At 39.1% G+C, this 18,443-nt stretch overlaps 3 protein-coding genes across 3 annotated transcripts; 2 read left to right on the top strand and 1 right to left on the bottom strand.

Annotated features, from left to right (window-relative positions):
• Positions 1-4,085: 4,085 nt before the first annotated feature.
• LOC146714807 (uncharacterized) lies at positions 4,086-4,754 on the top strand. The gene is made up of 2 exons (XM_085452760.1): positions 4,086-4,218; positions 4,617-4,754. The coding sequence occupies exons 1-2, from the start codon at positions 4,086-4,088 to the stop codon at positions 4,748-4,750; spliced, it is 267 nt and encodes an 88-aa protein (XP_085308886.1). The 3' UTR covers positions 4,751-4,754.
• A 1,021-nt stretch (positions 4,755-5,775) lies between these two features.
• Positions 5,776-8,442, bottom strand: LOC146714806 (uncharacterized). The gene is made up of 5 exons (XM_085452759.1): positions 8,352-8,442; positions 7,559-7,742; positions 7,361-7,461; positions 6,701-6,853; positions 5,776-6,615 (listed from the first exon to the last, which is right to left on the bottom strand). Exons 2-5 carry the CDS (start codon positions 7,713-7,715, stop codon positions 6,154-6,156), a joined length of 873 nt encoding a protein of 290 aa, XP_085308885.1. The 5' UTR covers positions 7,716-7,742; positions 8,352-8,442; the 3' UTR covers positions 5,776-6,153.
• A 992-nt stretch (positions 8,443-9,434) lies between these two features.
• On the top strand, positions 9,435-17,150 carry LOC146714805 (ubiquitin carboxyl-terminal hydrolase 47). The gene is made up of 11 exons (XM_085451132.1): positions 9,435-9,786; positions 10,367-10,469; positions 11,923-12,035; positions 12,134-12,204; positions 12,275-12,400; positions 14,624-14,719; positions 14,806-14,934; positions 15,421-15,549; positions 15,659-15,696; positions 16,383-16,414; positions 16,501-17,150. Exons 1-11 carry the CDS (start codon positions 9,714-9,716, stop codon positions 16,755-16,757), a joined length of 1,167 nt encoding a protein of 388 aa, XP_085307258.1. The 5' UTR covers positions 9,435-9,713; the 3' UTR covers positions 16,758-17,150.
• Positions 17,151-18,443: the final 1,293 nt, after the last annotated feature.

The following is an 18,443-nucleotide window of genomic DNA, read 5'->3' as shown; positions in this document are numbered from 1 at the left end:
CAATAAACAAGCCTAAGTCACATATAATCACAGTCTGGAGTGTTACAGCAATGGGTGAGACATGTTTTCACTTTGTGTTACTGATGGTCACGTTATTACTAAAGGTTGTTTAACATTTGAAATGGTCTGTGTGCTTTCTGTGGTTCCTTTACCCAGTTTAAATATTACATTAAAAATGTAATGGAGACTTTCATGCAAGAAATTGTCTGTCTCGTCTTTTACACCTCTATTTCTTGTTTAAACCATACTGAACAATCTAGATGAAGAAACATGAAGATGAAGGATTTTCATATCAAGGAAACTGAAACACGAATGAAAATCACTTAGTGTTATTCCCATAAAGCAGAAAGTTGCTCTTTCATCGTAAAAATCGCATGACATAAAATGTAAGGTAATAAATATAATGAAACAATGATGAACAAATGAAACAAGTGACAATAACCAAAAACCAAAACAAACAATTAAAATCCTCAAACTTTATATGTAAATAACTTTCATTTTTAAGTTGATACCAGGTGGCACAATTGACTCCGTTTTAATGTACAGTTAATCATCAACACTTTAGACACTTTAAATAAAACCAAAACAAAACAAAATAAACATCCCTCAAAATATTCCTTGGAAACGGTGTCTCTGTGTCTCTTAAAATGATATTTAATGTTAATGTTAATGTCAGTAAGTGTGAACACGTCTATAAAAGCAAAAGCTCTGTCAGTTTGCTGGTCTGGAGTTTTCAGGCATGTGTTAACGCAATGCCTACACTGTAAAAAAAATTGTATTATAAAAGTATTTTACAGTTTATTTTACAGTTTTGTACTGTTCTTCTAGAACATAATTAAATTCACATAAATAGACTGTGATTTTACATTTCAAATGTAAATTAACGTAAAATCACTGTAAATGTAATAAAACATCATTTTCTTGTTTTTTAAATGTATCTGTCTGTACATATGCATATTTAGATTGTTAAAATACATTCACAAATGCATCACAATTTCACAAATATTTGTCCGTTATTTGAAAGATTGAACTGTTAAATTCAAATGTAATGCTATGGAAAAATATATATAAAATGATTTTTATAAACTTTTTCTTTTTACATCAAATAATAATAATAATTATTGTTATTTAGGGCGATCGTGGCTCAAGAGTTGGCAGTTCGCCTTGAAGGTTGCCGGTTCGAGCCCCAGCTCGGACACTCTCGGTCGTTGTGTCCTTGGGCAAGACATTTCACCTACGACCTACTGGTGATGGCCAGAGGGGAATTATAAAGTGGACTTGTAAAGCACTTTAAGGGTCTCAAAAAGCGCTATATGAATGCAATCCATTATTATTTAAACCAACTGTTAACTGTATATTTCTGTACATTTAAATATTATTATTCATATTGCTGCATTCATTGACCTTGTTTATAGGTAATTTCATTTTCATTATTTAATCACGTTAAATTGTTCCTAATTCAATGTTTAAAAGCACTTGAAAAAGGCAGAATCCCATGTAAAATTATGGCAACAAACTGTATTGTCATTACTGAAAATAACTGTATTTTCATGAGAAAGTTATTTTCTGGTATTTTCTGGTAGTATTTTGGTGCCCCAGCTGCCAGAATATTACGTTTTTTTAGGATTTTCTTTTTTACGGTGTAGGAGGAAAGACATGAGCTGTGATCTTAAAAAAGCAATTGTTTCTGCCCATCGGTCTGGGAACGGCATATCCAAAAATTTGAGGTCCATATAAACTTCCAAGAACTACGTCTCTAAAGGCCTCAGTTAGCATGTAAAATGTTAATTTGATGACAGTAAAATTAGAAAATGAATGAAGAAGTTTGGCTTGTTTATCAGAATCAGAATCAGAATACTTTATCAATCCTGAAGGAAATTAGGGTTACAGCAGGCAGCACGCTAATGGCGCATGCGCACTTACAAAGGAACCTTCTGACCAACTTTACACAAACATCACATTGGGGAGACATGTCAGAAAGGTAGGCTGATAGGAAAAAAAACAATGAAAATACAAAACGTGAGGTAAGAGGAGGAGAAAAAAAAACTCCACTCAGATTGAGCTCCTAGTGGGAGAACAGTTTGATAACAGAAAAAACACCTCAGCACAAAAGCACATGACTATCAATACATCATAGAAACACAAGAAAGCAACAGGGGCGGGTAAAGGGTAAGAGAGAGCCGGTGTAGACAGCGCATCCGGTTCTGCAGCATGTCTGCGCTGGTCCAGTCGACTGCCATCTTCCCAGGTAAGGCACAAGCATCGAAGGTGTTTGGAAAGGGAGGGAGGATCAGTGTGTGCATATCAGTGTATGTGTGTGTTTGTGCGTGTCCATAGTTTAGCTGAGACAGTGTCCTTCGCCCCGCCAGGCTAAGTAAACAGTCTTCCAGCCAACCCAGGTGGCCTTGCATGGAATGGGGGGAACAGTCTAAACACAGTTGTTATCAGGGTGTTTTGTTCAGCTCCAGCCTTGAGGCCGCAGCTGGCGCTGAAGGGGTCTCCGCATGAAGTGATGATGGTTTTTACTTTAGTGCGAACAACTCATATGAATTTCAAAGCTGTTCTAACAGTCCAACACTGGTCTCTCAATCTCCCGTTGGAGAGCCGCGAGCTTTCTATGGTGTTATCCAAACTTACGTTCCGTGATGTTGTCGTTCTTTTTGCTCAAAGAGCAGGTTCTGAGAACTCACGACCGCAGTGCACTTGCCCAAGATGTGATCGAATTTGCCCTCAAAGGTGTTATTCGAGCTAGCCCCTCCAGATGTAATCCAGTTTTTCACTCAGAGGTCTTGTTCTGAGTATTCACGGCAGCCGTGCGTTCTCCAAGATCTTCTCCGTGCTGCACTCAATGAGCCCATTTTGAGAAACTCACGCCTCGTCCCATCATTTCAATCCCAGCGGGCAGCCTTGTGGGGGTTTGAACAGCCGGTTCCACTTCCTTAATTCTTCGGTAAGCCAGGGCCAAGCCTGCTCCGATCAGCAAGAACCCTGTTATCATGGTTCCGAATAGGTAGATATCTTCAGCACTCAGGCTCACCCGAGCCCAGACTTCTCGTTGAGAAGGGGTGTCAATTGCATTCAGAGACCAGTTGATCAAATCCATAATTCCTCTTTTAGGTTTTAGAGAACAGACTGTGAGAGAGTGTTCCAGGGAAAAGTAAGTAAAAACACAAGACAAGACAAGGACATAAGAAGCTAAGCAGGGAAGATAAGGGCAGGAGAGGAGAAAGTGCGACCGCCTTCGCTGAGAGCCTAATCTGGCCTCATGTTTAGAGGGGCTTTCAGGGGAAACTCGTGTCTCTTTAAGAAGAACCTGGCAGCACGGCATATGTTTGTAAAGTTGTATCTGAACAAGTCTTCTGGAACAACAACCTTTCAACAGGTGAGACAAAAGTGCAAATGTTTGACTGTAACACACAGCTCCATGTTTCAAGAAAGTGTAACACAGCATCTCAGCACAAACACCTCATAACATAAGTTCCAAAGGTAGTGCAATAAAAACACATATTTTCAAAATAAAGCAATAAATCTGTGAGCAGCACTGATAACCTAAATAAAACAATTCAGCCTTCCATTATTGCAACTGGTGGAAAGCAACAGCAAGTAAAAAAAAAAAAAAGTTAATGTTTACGTATAATTCCCAAAACTTATCTCAACCAAAAACTGGCGCATGACCAGGTCCAAAACAGACTTGATGCCAGAGATATGACTCAGAAATCTGCTGATGACCTGGCTTCATTATTAAACCAATAAACCATTGAAGTATACAGCATCCATATCCTAATCACACATTAGAAACTGTGCTTGTGTTGCTTTTTCTACTGGCTGACGAAAAACATAAAATATTTTTTCACATTTATTTGGGAGTTGGGAACACCTTGCTTGCTGACCCACATCTTGCCCATAGTTAGAACTGAATCGTCACTTACAGTGTGCCGAAGCACTCCACAGGAGGAAGTTGTTTACCTGAATACCCAAATGGGCGGCGACTGCTGGGATTTTGTCTCTCGGACAAGATAGTTGAAGTTAAAAGCCTTGATAAAAGTCTTATTGAAGTGGAGACAGATCCAGCTCTTAGTGCTAAAATGTCCATCCAGCTGAAAGTAAACGGACCGAGGGGAGAGGAGAAGATAGTCGATATTTGTGACAATATGGACCAGATGAAGGCCCTCACTGTGATGGAGCTGAAAAGCAAAATCGCCAAAGCGCTGGTGATAAGTAAGCATGACTTTTCTTATCGTCTGCTTTTACATTTTTATAGAAATGCAAATGTCATACTTTTATTGAACAGCAGATTCTGTTTACAGAACTCTCTATTTAAATGCAGTGCAAGTGCAGTGTCTATTTATGTTGTCTTCAGCCAATCAGACAACACACACAATAACCACAAACATGACTTTTAGTGGTCTACAGCAGATATAATGATTTAATAATGAAAATTGTCTTCTAAGTGGAAACTTTCTTTGAAAAAATACAAATCAAATCATCTTTTGCTAGTATCACTAACTCATCAGATCACATACATTAAATAATCCAAATATTAGCTTTGCTGATCTACTCTAAAAGGCCTGAAGCAAGCCCAGCTCTTTAAAGCTCTTCTCTCTGCTTCTGCTCAGTTGGTGAAATGCGGGTGGTGTTCAGGACGAAGCCGCTGGAGGACAAAGCCCTGCTGGTGTCTTATGGGATTAAGCACATGTCCGTCATCCACACACTGCTGATGCTGCCTGGTGGAGGAGATCGACCCGCATGAAGGAACACGACAGACTCTGCACTGACAAAATCATTTATTGTGAAGTCTTTATTGTGATCTCATATGCACTCACATGATCATATTATTGTTATGTACTTACTGCTGTCCCTTTTTTGGTCTTTATTTTTCATATAATAAAATACATCATGTTTGTAGCACACTGCATAATGCGTTTCATATCTTATTTTTGAGACACTTTAAGAAATCAGATGTTTAGCTGGACTTTTGCTAGAGAGATCATTTCAATAAAACTCTTCCATGTTTGTTTGTGCTATCTTGTTTCTTTAAACTCCAGATTACAACAGAGGAATCTGGATGTTACAATATTTACAGAAACAGATCGCTGCTAAAAGCAGACAGTTACTGGGTGACTTCAAAACATAAAAGGCAGAAACCAGTGCCTGATCCAAGATAAGAATGTGATCTGAAAGACAGCTCTACTGAGGCAATACTTATAATCAGTGTTGGGCAAGTTACTTTGAAAAAGTAATTAATTATAGTTACTAGTTACTTCTTCAAAAAAGTAACTGAGTTACAATATTCTAAAAGTAATTAATTACTTGAAAAGTAATGTGCATAAAATGAATTTTCATTCACATGTTTTAGGACAAATTTCTTCTTTTAAAAAGACGCACGATTTATTTATTATTGTTAAAGTTTACTGCAGTTAACAATCTTGTTTGACACGTGAGGAGAAAAGGGGATTCCTAGGGTACAAGGAAAATTTAAAAAGTGAGAAATTATCCAAAAAGTTATTTTAAAAGTCTATAAAAGTCTGGTGCACATTCTTCAGATTTCTGGTGTAGAATTTTTTTCATTAAATATTAGAAAGTGAATTCTGTATTAGAAAATGAAGAAATTCTTTCAAATAATAGAAGTAAAACACTTAATTTTAGAATGCTAATATATTAATTTGATGATTACTGGTCTTAATCTGATTTATTGCTGTATTTGAGACACAGAAAGTCCATGCATTAGATCAGCGGTCTCCAACCTTTTTTGCGCCACGGACAATGCCCGACAATATTTTCATGGACCAGCCTTTAAGGTGTCGCGGATAAATACAACAAAATAAAACTAGTACCGGTACCGAAAAAAAGAAGATTTATTCATAACACACGTGAAAAGACCCAGGAAAACCGAGTAAACGATAAAAACAAAATAACGCTGAAAACCGATAAAAACCCTGAAAACTATACATTTCACACCTGAGCCTCAACTCTCACGGCCCGGTACCAAACGACTCACGGACCGGTACCGGTCCGAGGCCCGGGGGTTGGGGACCGCTGCATTAGATTGTGGTAACTGTAGCTTAGTGGTAAATTTTAAATCAGGCTTTACCAACTTACCGAGCTGTTAGTTTTTCTATGTGAATCACACAATAACAACATTTCTGTAACAATCTAGTAATCATCCCACTGACACACTGGTATAGAAGTCTGTCTAGGTGCTACACCACTGGAACAAGGTTTGTAATATTCACTCGTCTCCAAACATTCCTCTTTCATTTTGAGGCAAACAAAGCAGAACTGCAACTTACAACGTGTACAGAAGATGTTTTTACACCCAGTTGTGTTATGTTCCACAAGGAAGCCACATGTGGGACAGGCACGGATAGAGGGACAGCCAGTGATGCCCTCCACATTCTGGAAGGTGATATCTGGACATTTTCTCAGAGTTTCTAAGGACTTATTGTTGCAGCCATGATTTTCACATCGGTTTGAACGTGGGGACGGACCTTTCCATTCCCTCAAACACTGCCAACAGAACGTAAAAGTCCGATTTAGATCAGCTGTGCACACTGTACATTCAGTACACAGATTACTGAAGTCAGTTCTCAGCACTGAAGACTTGCAGCCAGGACACTGTTAATAAAAAACGATTATTTATTTAATGCTCAACATTTGGACAAATATGGCGCAGAAATGCAGACTATGTAAATAAACTTACTGATTTAACATCAAAAACATCCTTAGAGTTGCTGAACATTTTCTTTTCAAAGTACTCGATTTCTTCCGGGGTTAGAAGAGCCATTTTACAAACCTCCTCAAAGGACCACTCAGTATGACATTCAGTTTGGCCGCACACAAACCTGCTCTCGCCCTGAAACACAATATACAAAAATATATATCAATCAGTGAAAGCAAAACATGTGGAACAAATAGCAACTGCTCACAATAGTATATAGATCCATTAACTGAGCCACAGTCCAGTCTCATGCCTATTAGATTCCATTCCTACGATACTAATGTGAATGCTTTATTTATTTATTTTTGGATTCTGAAGTAGCAATCCAGAAAGAAAGCTTGAGAACTACCAGACTAAGAAAACCCCCATTAATTAATTCCTGCGCTGATGACCCATTACTTAAACTCCTATAAAACTTATATAGTGCGTTTCTGCTCTATCTGGTAAAACAACATACAAACGTTCTTGACATCATGAGAGTTGTCAGTTCTGCCTTATAGTCCTGTAATGTTGAATTGGTGCCTTATTTTGTGACTGCAACTCAGTAGTTATGCAACTGAGTGCATAGTAATATATACTCAGTTCAAAAATCACTGTTAATTTATTTGGGGTTTGTGATTAGATGAACGTGTAATATCCTACCTGATTCAATAAGCTAAGACACCAGTTGGTGAGAGACATGGGAGTGACAGCATGGCCGCAAGACATCAGCGCTCTCAGAGACTTGAAGTCCTCATACAAGACTATGAGTGACACATGAAAAATCGTATTACTGTTGTACACTCTACTCAACATTATCTGTAGCCCAGTAAAGGTAGAATTCATAGTCTGAAGACTTACAGTCCAACTCATCATCTCCATCCACAAATGTAAGTGTAGAGTCGGATGGGTCGTAGCACTTCTCCTCCTCATATGTCAAACTGCTTCTGGAGTCTTGAGAGGGAGTTCTGCTCCTCTGATGAGAAATCTTTTTCTTTTTAGATAGTTTTAAACCCATCCTGACTCAGCGCCGCCTTCAGATCATCTACAACAAAACAAACAGAGATCTCGCTAAAAAGTTTTTTCTCTCTTATTTCATCCACTTTGGACTTCACTCCATCAGGGACTGTCACTATACCAGATATTCTACATGCATTCACATATGATTAACATGTATTTATTCCATGTTTTATTCTCTCACTACACTTTTCCTTTATGCTGGGTGCTTTGTCTAACACTACGTGTACAAGTAGACACAGGAAAGACAAAAGGAGCTCATGCACAACTATGTGTGTCTTGGTGCGCACGCATTACAGTCTATAGCATTAGAGTTTATTGATAATACTGCCATAAGAGAGCGTGGAAAAAGTCAAGCCTGACGCGTGGATTTCAAGAGTTTCGACAATATATCGCTGCTCAAATTCCGATTAGATCAAAGTAATCTATGTTACTCACTTTGACGCGGAATAATCTTCGTCATCTTTCGACGTCTTGACTTGCTTTGGAAATAGCTCCCAAATGAAAGTTATCCCGATGCGCAGACGGATCTTAAAAGCGAAAACCCTGAACTTTGTTTCAGACGAAACAACCAAATGGCCAATAGTACCCAACACTTCCATTATTTAATGCAAAACATGAAAACGGAGGTAATTACCAGTAAGAGAGGAACTGCCAAAATCCAACGATGTCAGGATTCCCAAAATTGTCAAATATACTCGCAAGGAAATTCTTGTCCCACAAGACACAACCGCAATAGTCGTCTTTCCATCATCTGTTAGAACAAAGCACATCAAACAAAAACAGTGTACCTGATGACTAAAGTTTTAACATGAAGACTTGCCAAACAGAGATCCGGACGGTGACCTTTTCTTATTTTTCAAAGAAGAACAGAAGCCGCAGCTGCCCGCAGGTCGAACCCGCGACGTTGTTTTCTTGGTCATGTGGTCGCGGTATGACGCGTAGTGATCCAGTCAGAGTCTCTCGCTACAACACAACAGATAGGGATCATTTTAATTTAACAGAGAAAACAAATCCATGGGTGTTTGTTGTTTGACGTTACATTTTATCACCAAATTTTCGTGAACAGTCAAAGAGGCTCCACTCCAATCACATAGATTTACCTCAGCCTGTTTTTTTTCTCTTTTCTTTTTCTCTTTTTTTAAATAACACACTAAATAACACTAATCCATTCGCGTCTGCCTATATGCAAAGGATGTCTTCTTTCACTTGCGTGTGTGGACACACGAAGGTCACCACTCTGCCCTCCTCCCCATGTCGGAAAAAACAACCTTTCATGGGTGTCAGATCGGGTCCAAGTGAATTAAATTTCCTCATGAGACCGCGAGAACGAGGCTCGTAAAGAGCTCCGCATGTTGTTGTTATGATGTAAATACAAAAATGGGATACACAATCTATACTCATTCTGTAATAATAATAATAATAATAGTTGTAAACTCGAAAAATTTCGTCTCATCTAAACATAAAAAGGAAGAGGAACTCAGTCCATTTGATGGAAATGTAAACACTGACGAGCTGCATTCAAAATCACAATGTTTTAAAAATTACGCTAAGGTGTATCAAACAGTGTCTGCCAATATTTTATGACCACTTGGACTTTTGCATGGAGACTCTCCAGTGCATCATGTGCCCTCTGGGCGGATTTCAAGCTGACACGAATGAGTAGGCTGCTCCCCTGTGCCTGCGTGCGCAACAATCCCATGGCGCGCGCAGTAAAAAATCTCGACTTTCTTCTCTTTAAAATATAAAATAATCATTGTATGGAGCCTGTTCTTAAATAGAAAGTTCAATCTGAACTTGCAGCAAACAGCGACATCGGCGGATCTATTTTTAAACCAAGACAACAAGAAAAGAAGGTGAGCCGATAGTTCAAAGTCGAAACTATTCCTGGGTGAAAATATGGAATATGAGATGGTGCAACAAAGAGCTGGATATTTTTAACAAATAAACTCAGATTTTAAAAAAAGCAAAACAATTTATCCTCAAGGAGAAATTCAAGATGATCAGCTCCAGGAAACGGAACCTGGAAGAAGTGAACACAGAAGAGACGAAAAAACTAAGAGAGGATGCAGGTGAGTTAAAGTCTTTTATACTGAACACTTGCTGGACAAAAATTAAAGAAATAAAACTAAAGCACCGCATACACAGGATTTATAAAGCCGATTTATAAAGCTGTAACTGTCACAGAAAAGAAACATCTTTAAACCATGTCCCCATAAGGCCCAGGCTACATTATACATTCAGAGACCACTTTATTAGGCACACCTGTTCAACTATTCTATAAGGCATCTAATAGCCAGTCACATGGCACCAACCCACTGCATGTAGACATGGTCAAGATGACCTGCTGACGTCCAGATGAACATCAAAACCAGGAAGAAAAATAGTTTAAGTGACTTTGAATCGTTGATGCTTTGAAATATTTCAGAAACTGCTGATCTACTGGAATTTGCCCACACAATCTCACGTCACATGAGTTTTCATAAATAGATACAACAAACCTATTGGTCTGTCAAAAACTGTCAAATTAATTCCTTATATATGCTTTAAATATGCATCATTTTTGTGGCTGAGGTCTTTAAATTTTTTGTAATCTTTTCTACAGTCATTTATAAAAAAAAATGCTATTTTTTCTTTCTTTTACCCCCAAAGTAATCCAGCAGAAGAAATTTCATGGCCTGAAAAATCAAGGAGCCACATGTTATCTCAACAGCATAATGCAAGTTTTCTTCATGACACCTGAGATTCATGACAGGTGGGAGATTTTAGATTGCTTATATTTCACATCTGATGCTAATTAGAAACAAATAAACAAACAAATATACCCCTCTTCTGTGGAACCAGCTTCCAGTTTGGATTCAGGGGACAGACACAATCTCTTCTTTTAAGATTAGGCTTAAAACTTTCTTTTATGTCATAGCTTGTAGTTAGGACTGGATCAGGTGATCCTCAATCCTCCTTTATTTATTATTTTATTTCCCACTGTCGCCAAGTGCTTGCTCACATAGCAACAATCGAATTGAACTGAAAGTGAACAAAATTGAAGCGTTTATGCCACTAAGAATTATTTTGATTCATCAGGCCCTGAGTTTTATAAGCTCAGATATGTTATTACAAGATTTCTGGTCATGTTAAACTTTCTTCATATTTAGAAAATGTCACACAGAATAAATATTCTTTGGTTTGAGAATTATTTTTAGGAATCATATTACTCTCAACCAGCTGCTATACTGAAAGAAAACAAGAGACGTGAAAAAAAAGTTTCATCTAGTGGTGAATCGGTTCTTCTATCTTTCCCCACCTGCACTCCACCTCGTTTTATTTGAAGTGAGGTGGAGTGCAAACTATGGTCCTCCTCCATTCTTAGAGAAAAGTAAGCAGTTATTATCTGCCATGTGATTGAAGTGGAGCTTGTGCAAAACCATTGGTTCATCAGGTTATTGTAGTCACAATGTGATTATGATGGGGGCAAATGCATGGTTAATCAAATGTATGATCAGTCCCCTGCTGTGGGTTGTTGACTGTTCATTCATCACATAACTGGTATGAAAGCTTCATTTTCATCTACATTATTTTACGAATAGTTCGCAAAGCAGCAAACTTTCTGAACCCAAAACAGTGACTCCCAGTCATTACTTGGTTTTCTTTCATAAAAAGGAGTAAAAAAATAACTTTATGTAAAAAAAACAAACAAAAAACATCCAAAAAGCTTTTGTTTACTTCGCTTATCAACTTTTGAGCCTAGAGTGCAACTGTTCTGATTGTTCTTTATGACAGTCTGGTGTGTTGTGCTGCTATCAGCAAATGTAAACCTGATCTTCTGACCCCAGTCACAAATAAGGAGTTGACTCTAGAGGTCTTACAGAGTTAGATTTTGTTTGTTTTCAACTTCAGTCCCCATGAATGCAACTCTTGGTTTAATAGAGGCAGTTTTTTTTATTTTTTATTTTTTTAGGATATGCATTTTACCCCCTAATATCTTTAAAGAAAAATGTAAATTTAGGAAGCCCCTTGAGTTATTAATTGGGTGTCAAATCAGTCAAAGTGTTTCATTTCGAATTTTTTTGTCAGAAATGAAAGAAATCAAATGACTGAATAACATTGTTCTTGGTCACAAGCCTGTATTTGAAATTAGATAAAATATTAACAACATGGTGAATGGACCATAAAAAGTCAATATTAACTAAGAAATATCTGTTTTCCTGAAGGTTGGATCCAGAATCACAGAAAATAGACCAAGAGCTGAGAAACATCTTTGAACGTCTGAAGAAAGGAACGTGTGGAACAGAAAAGATAACAAAAACTTTGGAGATCCATAATGGTGAGATGACCAGTTGGTAAAACATAAACATCAAAGGTAAACTCAAAGAAAAGGTCACATAGTGGCTGTGCTGAGTAACATTTACATGTAATTTTCAGTTTCTCAGCAGCGTGATGCTGCTGACTGCCTGGATCTGATTTTATGTAAGGTCAGCCCCCGTGTCTCTGAGGTGAGAATCTTACCATCCAAATAACATTGAGAAACCAGAATGTTTTCTAACTGATATTTCTGTGTTAAAGCTTTTTGAGGGTCAGCTGACGTACACAACAAAATGCTCCAAAGGCCACGTCATCAATGAAGAGACAAATCCTTTCTGGACTCTTCCACTGTCACTCAGAGACAACCCTGATGAAATATACAGCATGGTAAGCAGCAGCCAGGGCTCAGACTGCACCCCTGGTCATGCTGGTTTTGAGTTAATAAAGAGATAATTCTGTCATTGGTACAGAAAAGATGTTTATTCTAACATACACTGTGGTGTAATCTGGATACATCATCAGTGATGTTCCCGGGCTCATCAGGTGCTTCAGGTCTCTTTTCTTTTTTTCTTTTTTTTTTGCCTGTCCCGTTTGGCTCTTTTGCCATCAGAATTATTGTCTAAAGGCGAAGAAAGATCCATCCATCCATCCATTCGCTTCCGCTTATCCTTTTCAGGGTCGCGGGGGGTGCTGGAGCCTATCCCAGCTGTCATAGGGCGAGAGGCAGGGTACACCCTGGACAGGTCGCCAGTCTGTTGCAGGGCCAACACACAAGGACAGACAACCATTCACACTCACATTCATTCACACACTCACACCTAGTGGCAATTTGGATTATCCAATTAACCTATCCCCACAAGCTGCATGTCTTTGGACGGTGGGAGGAAGCCGGAGTACCCGGAGAGAACCCACGCAAACACGGGGAGAACATGCAAACTACTTTACCAAATTGACCATCCCAGCCTTGCCGTAATGGTCTATTTGATTCATCTTTTATTGTTTATTTTATTTATTTTTTATTTTCACTTGTTAGATACGGGACAGACTTGAATGAGGAAAAGAAAAGGGAGAAAGGAAAAGGGGAAAAAAAAACAGTGGAGAAGAGGGGCGGGGATAAAGGGCAAAAAAACCAAAAACCAACTAAATAAGCAGACAAAAAATACATATTCCAATCACCTGGATCACCTGTTGAGAAAGAAAAAAGAAAACAAGCAGAAGAAAAGGAGAGCAATACAATAAACAACATCATGATGATCTATGGGAATATAACAGTAAATACTAAATATTAAACATTATTGTGCAGCACATAAGATCAACAGAACACAGTGTGCTTTGAGGTAGGAGCCAAAAAGGGTGTAGTTTGTGTGTGTGAGTCCCCATGTGTACACCTGTGAGCATGAGCGCGCTTGTTTTTAAAAGGTTCCTTCATGTAATGATCTGCTAGAGGGTGTGGGGGGGCCACAGCCCCGTCCTCCAGGGCATGAAGCAGGTATGGAGGAGATCAAAACTCCAGACATCCAGAGGCCCCCAGAACACAAGAGACCAAGGAAGACCAACAGAGGGGCAGCCGCGCCACTGTCCCAGAAAGAGCTGAGGAGAGTCCCAGGTGAGGGGTCGCTCAGCAGCCGCGGAGCAGAAGCCAGGGGGGGTTGCAGTGACGCGCCCGTGAGCTCCGCCGGCAGCCAGCTGTGCCAGAGTGACCGAGCTCCAGGCCGAGAGGCCGAGGGCACCCCACCCCGAACTGGCCCGAGCGAGCCCCAGGCTCCAGGCCCCGATAAGCGGCCACCAAGGAGTGAGCCGGTGTGTACCTGGGCGCCCATCCTCGGACACAAAGAACCACCAACGCACCGATGTCTGAGGGAGTCCGCCACTGGCAGGGGAAGTGGTGGTGGGAGATAGGCCTCCATACCTTGGAGGGCCTGAGATGTCTCCAGAGAGGTGGCATCTGATACCCAACCTAACATATAGACACAGACATACAGGCACACTCAGATACAAACATCCATTACCACCCTCATGCTCTCATATGGTGTTTCAGGTCTTAATATCAGACACCTTCTCCTCGGTGACCCAGCCATGGGGATCAGGCCCTGACTTGCGTCCAGGTAGCAGGCTCTACTGCATAACACCTTTCTTCAACCAGAGCTATTGGGAATCATTCACTTGACAGCTTTCCTCCTTCACAGTCTACAGATCCCCAAGAGCACTAGGACTACTCAGTGTATATACTGACTTGCAAAGCCCCCAACACGCCACCTCCATGGGGTCAGTGGGTGCTTTCAACCCTTGCCTCCAAAAATTGGCTACAAAGTATTTTGTCCACTTTCTTTCCTGGGCTTCCTCCACTCAGTCCTCCTGTGGGACCATCAACTCCAGCAGCGTGACTTGCTTAGACTCCTCAGACTCCCAGGACCATGTCAGGCCTGAGTATGGGGGTTACAATGAGCACGCTTAGTGTGCATGAAAGCTTTTCAGTTGTGTATGTAAAAGTGTTTTACTAGTTGGTTTCTGTAACCAACTCTTTCTTTAAGAGCTTGATTTCTGCCTCCACCCCCCCCCCCCCTCTTCTTCTTTTTTTTTTTTTAAATTGCAACATGTGTGTTTGTGCAGGAAGGAGGATTTGAAAAGGTTTTCCAAACCAAGTCATACAGTGGAGACAACATGGTGTACTGTGGAGAATGTGAGAAAAAAACAGAAGCAACGAGTGTGAGTTTCTTAGTTTTTTTTTATTTTAAAGCAGCGTTTGTTAGTCAAACTCTGCTGTGTGTAATCATCTCTCTTGTGGTTTTTAGAAATGTGAGATGGTGAAGTTTCCTCACATCTTGATTCTACTCCTGAAGAGATTTGGCTTTGACTACTACACCATGTCAGATTTCAAGTCCAACTGCTGTGTCGCTGTGCCATCTGAAATGACAACAAACGTAAGGAGAAGTCACTCTGAAACCTGCTCTTATGTTTTTGTTTCTATAAACTTAGAACAAAACTAAGGAAATTTGTGATTGGTCAATTGTTTCTTTGTTGTAACTGGCAACTAATCTTATATCTGTTGGAAAGCCTGTTTATTTCTCCTTTAAATGCTCCCACATTTGTAAGGAAATGCGTTTGTAAGGTGAGCAGCAGTTACACCCATGAAAAACCTGCCAGATCTTCACTGTCAATGTCAAACAGTTTACTCTGCTAATGACTCTTGCTTGGTGCTGTTTATTAGTTTGGGTGAAAGAAGGCTGAAGAAATAAGAAAGGTCCATGCTCACAGGTGCTGAGAATCTGGTACCTGGGGTACCAGTAGCTGAGATTTATTACCAAGAAGCATTGTTAGAGCAAAGAAATAATCAGTCAAACACAGATTTCCTTACTTTTTGCGATAATTTTATATGTTCTTATGTCTGACTGCGTGCTCTGTTGTAGGGCAAAAAGTACAAAGTGTATGGGATAGTGAATCACATGGGCAGTCTGAGAGGTGGACATTACACAGCCACTGTGCTGTTCAGGGAGGACCACACCTGGTATGACTGTGATGACTGTAATGTGACAAAGGTGACTGATTAAATAGAACTGAAATATGGGTCATATTGAAAACCTACAGAAAGTGTTACAACTGCAGGGCTCATTTTAATGTTAATCTTGGTTTTGTTGATGTGTGCAGGTTGAAGAACAGCTGTTTGCAAAAACCAAGACATACAAGTAAGTTTAATTTTGTTTAACAAGTCTGACACAGCAGACAGTTTACATCTAGAGCTGTTTGTGAGCTTTATTTACTAAACCTTCACAAAATGATTTTTTTTCCCCCAGTGGTTTTGCGACCGAGTGTTTTGTGTGTTTTAGTTTTATTCTTTGATTATTGTTATTTTCTCAGCGTTTCCTGGTTTATTTTGAAAGAGTCTTGCGTGTCTCAGCTGGTTCCCCATGTACTTCCACTTCCCCTGATCACCTCCTGTGTGTATTTAAGTCCTCTGTCTTCCTTTGTTCATTGGCAGGTCATCTTTTTACCTTACATGTCTCGTCTTTGTATTCATAGTATTCATAGTCATCATTGTTGTTTCATAGTTATCACCGTTTTCATAGTAAGTTTGAGTTTTTTCCAGTTTAGGCGTTAGTTTAGTTCTCGTCACTGTTCATGTAGTTTGCACTTGTCGTCATCAGCCCTAATAAAGGCTCATCTTTGTTTAAAGACTACAGTTCCTCTTTCAGTGTCTGCATTTGGGTCCGTTTACAAAACACACCGAGGTACCCCGCCGTGACAGGCAGTTATTTTTACCACTTGTTGGGGCACTTTAATGTCTTTAATAAGCATGTATGACTGATGGATTACTGAACATTGTTGAATTTCCTTCTTGCTCTGTGTGAACTTCAAAATGATGGTTCGACAGTTCCAGGTCTGCATATCTGGTCATGTACAGAGGTAAGATCACAAAACTACTGAACATCAAGAAATCGTTTAAGAAGTTCATTCAACACTGACAAATAATTACTGTGTCTTTTGTGAAGCCTCGGAGAGAGAGCCAGAGGAATTGAAAGAACAACAGAGGACCAGGAGAAGAGTGGGGGAAAAGGATGAACCAAAGAAAAGAAGAGTGTATGAATACATAAAGAAATCTGGAGAAAAGAACATCCACGATGATGCCCTGCAACCTGGCAAGAGTTCAGAGATAAAGAGGAATACTTTTTTGATTACTTTCATCACTGTTTTTTTGGCCTTAATTGTAATACTTGCAATGATACTCACAGCTCTAAGCAGAAACTGATGGAGAGGAAGAAAGTCACCAGAGTTTATGGTTTTGAACATTTCAGCTTGTAACAGAACCAGTTTTGTCAAGGGAGCAATGAAAATGTTATAATTGCCTTTCACAGATAACTATGGTCGATGTTATGAACGCAACTTTGTAGAAGCCATTTAAATAATTGTAAAATCAGTTGTTTGAAGTGTGCAGCTCAAAGAAGTTGCTGTGGTGATGATGATGATGATGATGTGGATGAATTTTAATCACAACAGAAAAAATTCAGGCATCAAAATTGTATTTTTCACATTGTCACTGTAAATTCTGACGCACAAACACAGCCATGACATGCAATACCAAGATTTCATTAGCAATAAACGATTAAATAATAACTGTTGTAATCATAAAGTTTTCCCCAAAATTATAAAAAATGATTTTCCAAATAAATAAAGGGTCCCACTCCACAGTGAGTGATAGTGACAGAACAATATCATATATTTGTTTGACGTGCAATTTACAGTTCACCCAGAAGGAGGCAGTGATCCAATAATGTAACTAGAATGGTTATGGATATGTAATCTCTCATTATTAATATTTAGCAACTTATATATTTACTTATATATTTCTGGCTTTAATATTACATAATAGAAACTGTAAAAGTAAGTTTATTACCTACTGTTGTTACCTGAAACCACAAAGACCATCAGCTGTAAGAGCGGTATGTTGACATAGCCTATAGGCTACTTATAAACACTGACAACCTTTCAATTGATATTCTGCACATTGTCATCCAGTTTCTGAATCCTGCAGACAATATTAATTGCAGTGTCCTGCCTTAATTTTTAGAGCTCACCATCCAAGCCAAGCGTCCAACAGTCCAAAAGCAAAGTGTAGCTGAGCGTCATAGTAGAGACTGAGCTGCTGCTGTCAGATGTTCTCTCATCATCAAAATCTCTTGTGAAAGGTAGCTTGTATTTTCATCTTTAGCCACCTTCAGCCACCAGGTGGGCCTTCTTCATATTTACTTTCTAATAGTTTACTCTGTATATCAGGTGTGTAAATTAAAGCAATTAAAGGTGCTGCTAGTTAGAGACATTGTGGAATTTGTTGTGCATGTGGACTACTCAGATTTAATTTGTAAGGCACTTATACAGTTGCTGACTAATATACAAAATGTCTATGTTGTACACATTTAATGTTATTCCTTATCACTTTCTGATCAGAAACACACGACACCATGTTTTCAGCCTCACTGTGATGGACTAAGTCCTCCTGATCTACAATCACTGCTGCATCAAGTGCTTCTTTTCAGTCCACACTAACAACATACACTAATCTACATATTCACTGTGAACATGTAGATTAGTGAATGTTGTAAAAAGAAACAAACAAAACAAAAATTTGAGTATAGCTTCCCATATAACTTTTTCATTTTCCCACCGAATAACTGAAACTATTCATGTTTTTAATACGATTTTACTCCCCCACCTTCCCTCTCCCTTTTTAAAAGCAGCTGAGATGCAACGTGATACATGATATAGGCAACAATCATTAAAATCAGAAAGCCTAAACATGCACTGTTTACCAGAAATCTCACATATGCTCTCTAACCCTGTGTTAGTTACTATATATGTCTAAAAACATATCTTTACTAATTGTAATGTTCATTTTATAATACATGGACAAAGTCCCAAAAGATTTGGATCATTTGAC

Source organism: Copadichromis virginalis, linkage group LG3 (assembly GCF_057382275.1).
Source record: "Copadichromis virginalis isolate Kocher_CV1m ecotype Utaka linkage group LG3, C_Virginalis_male_GT1.1, whole genome shotgun sequence".
NCBI lineage: Eukaryota > Metazoa > Chordata > Actinopteri > Cichliformes > Cichlidae > Copadichromis > Copadichromis virginalis.
The sequence above is the reverse complement of the archived record's forward strand: the minus strand, read 5'-3'. Positions and strand labels throughout refer to the sequence as shown.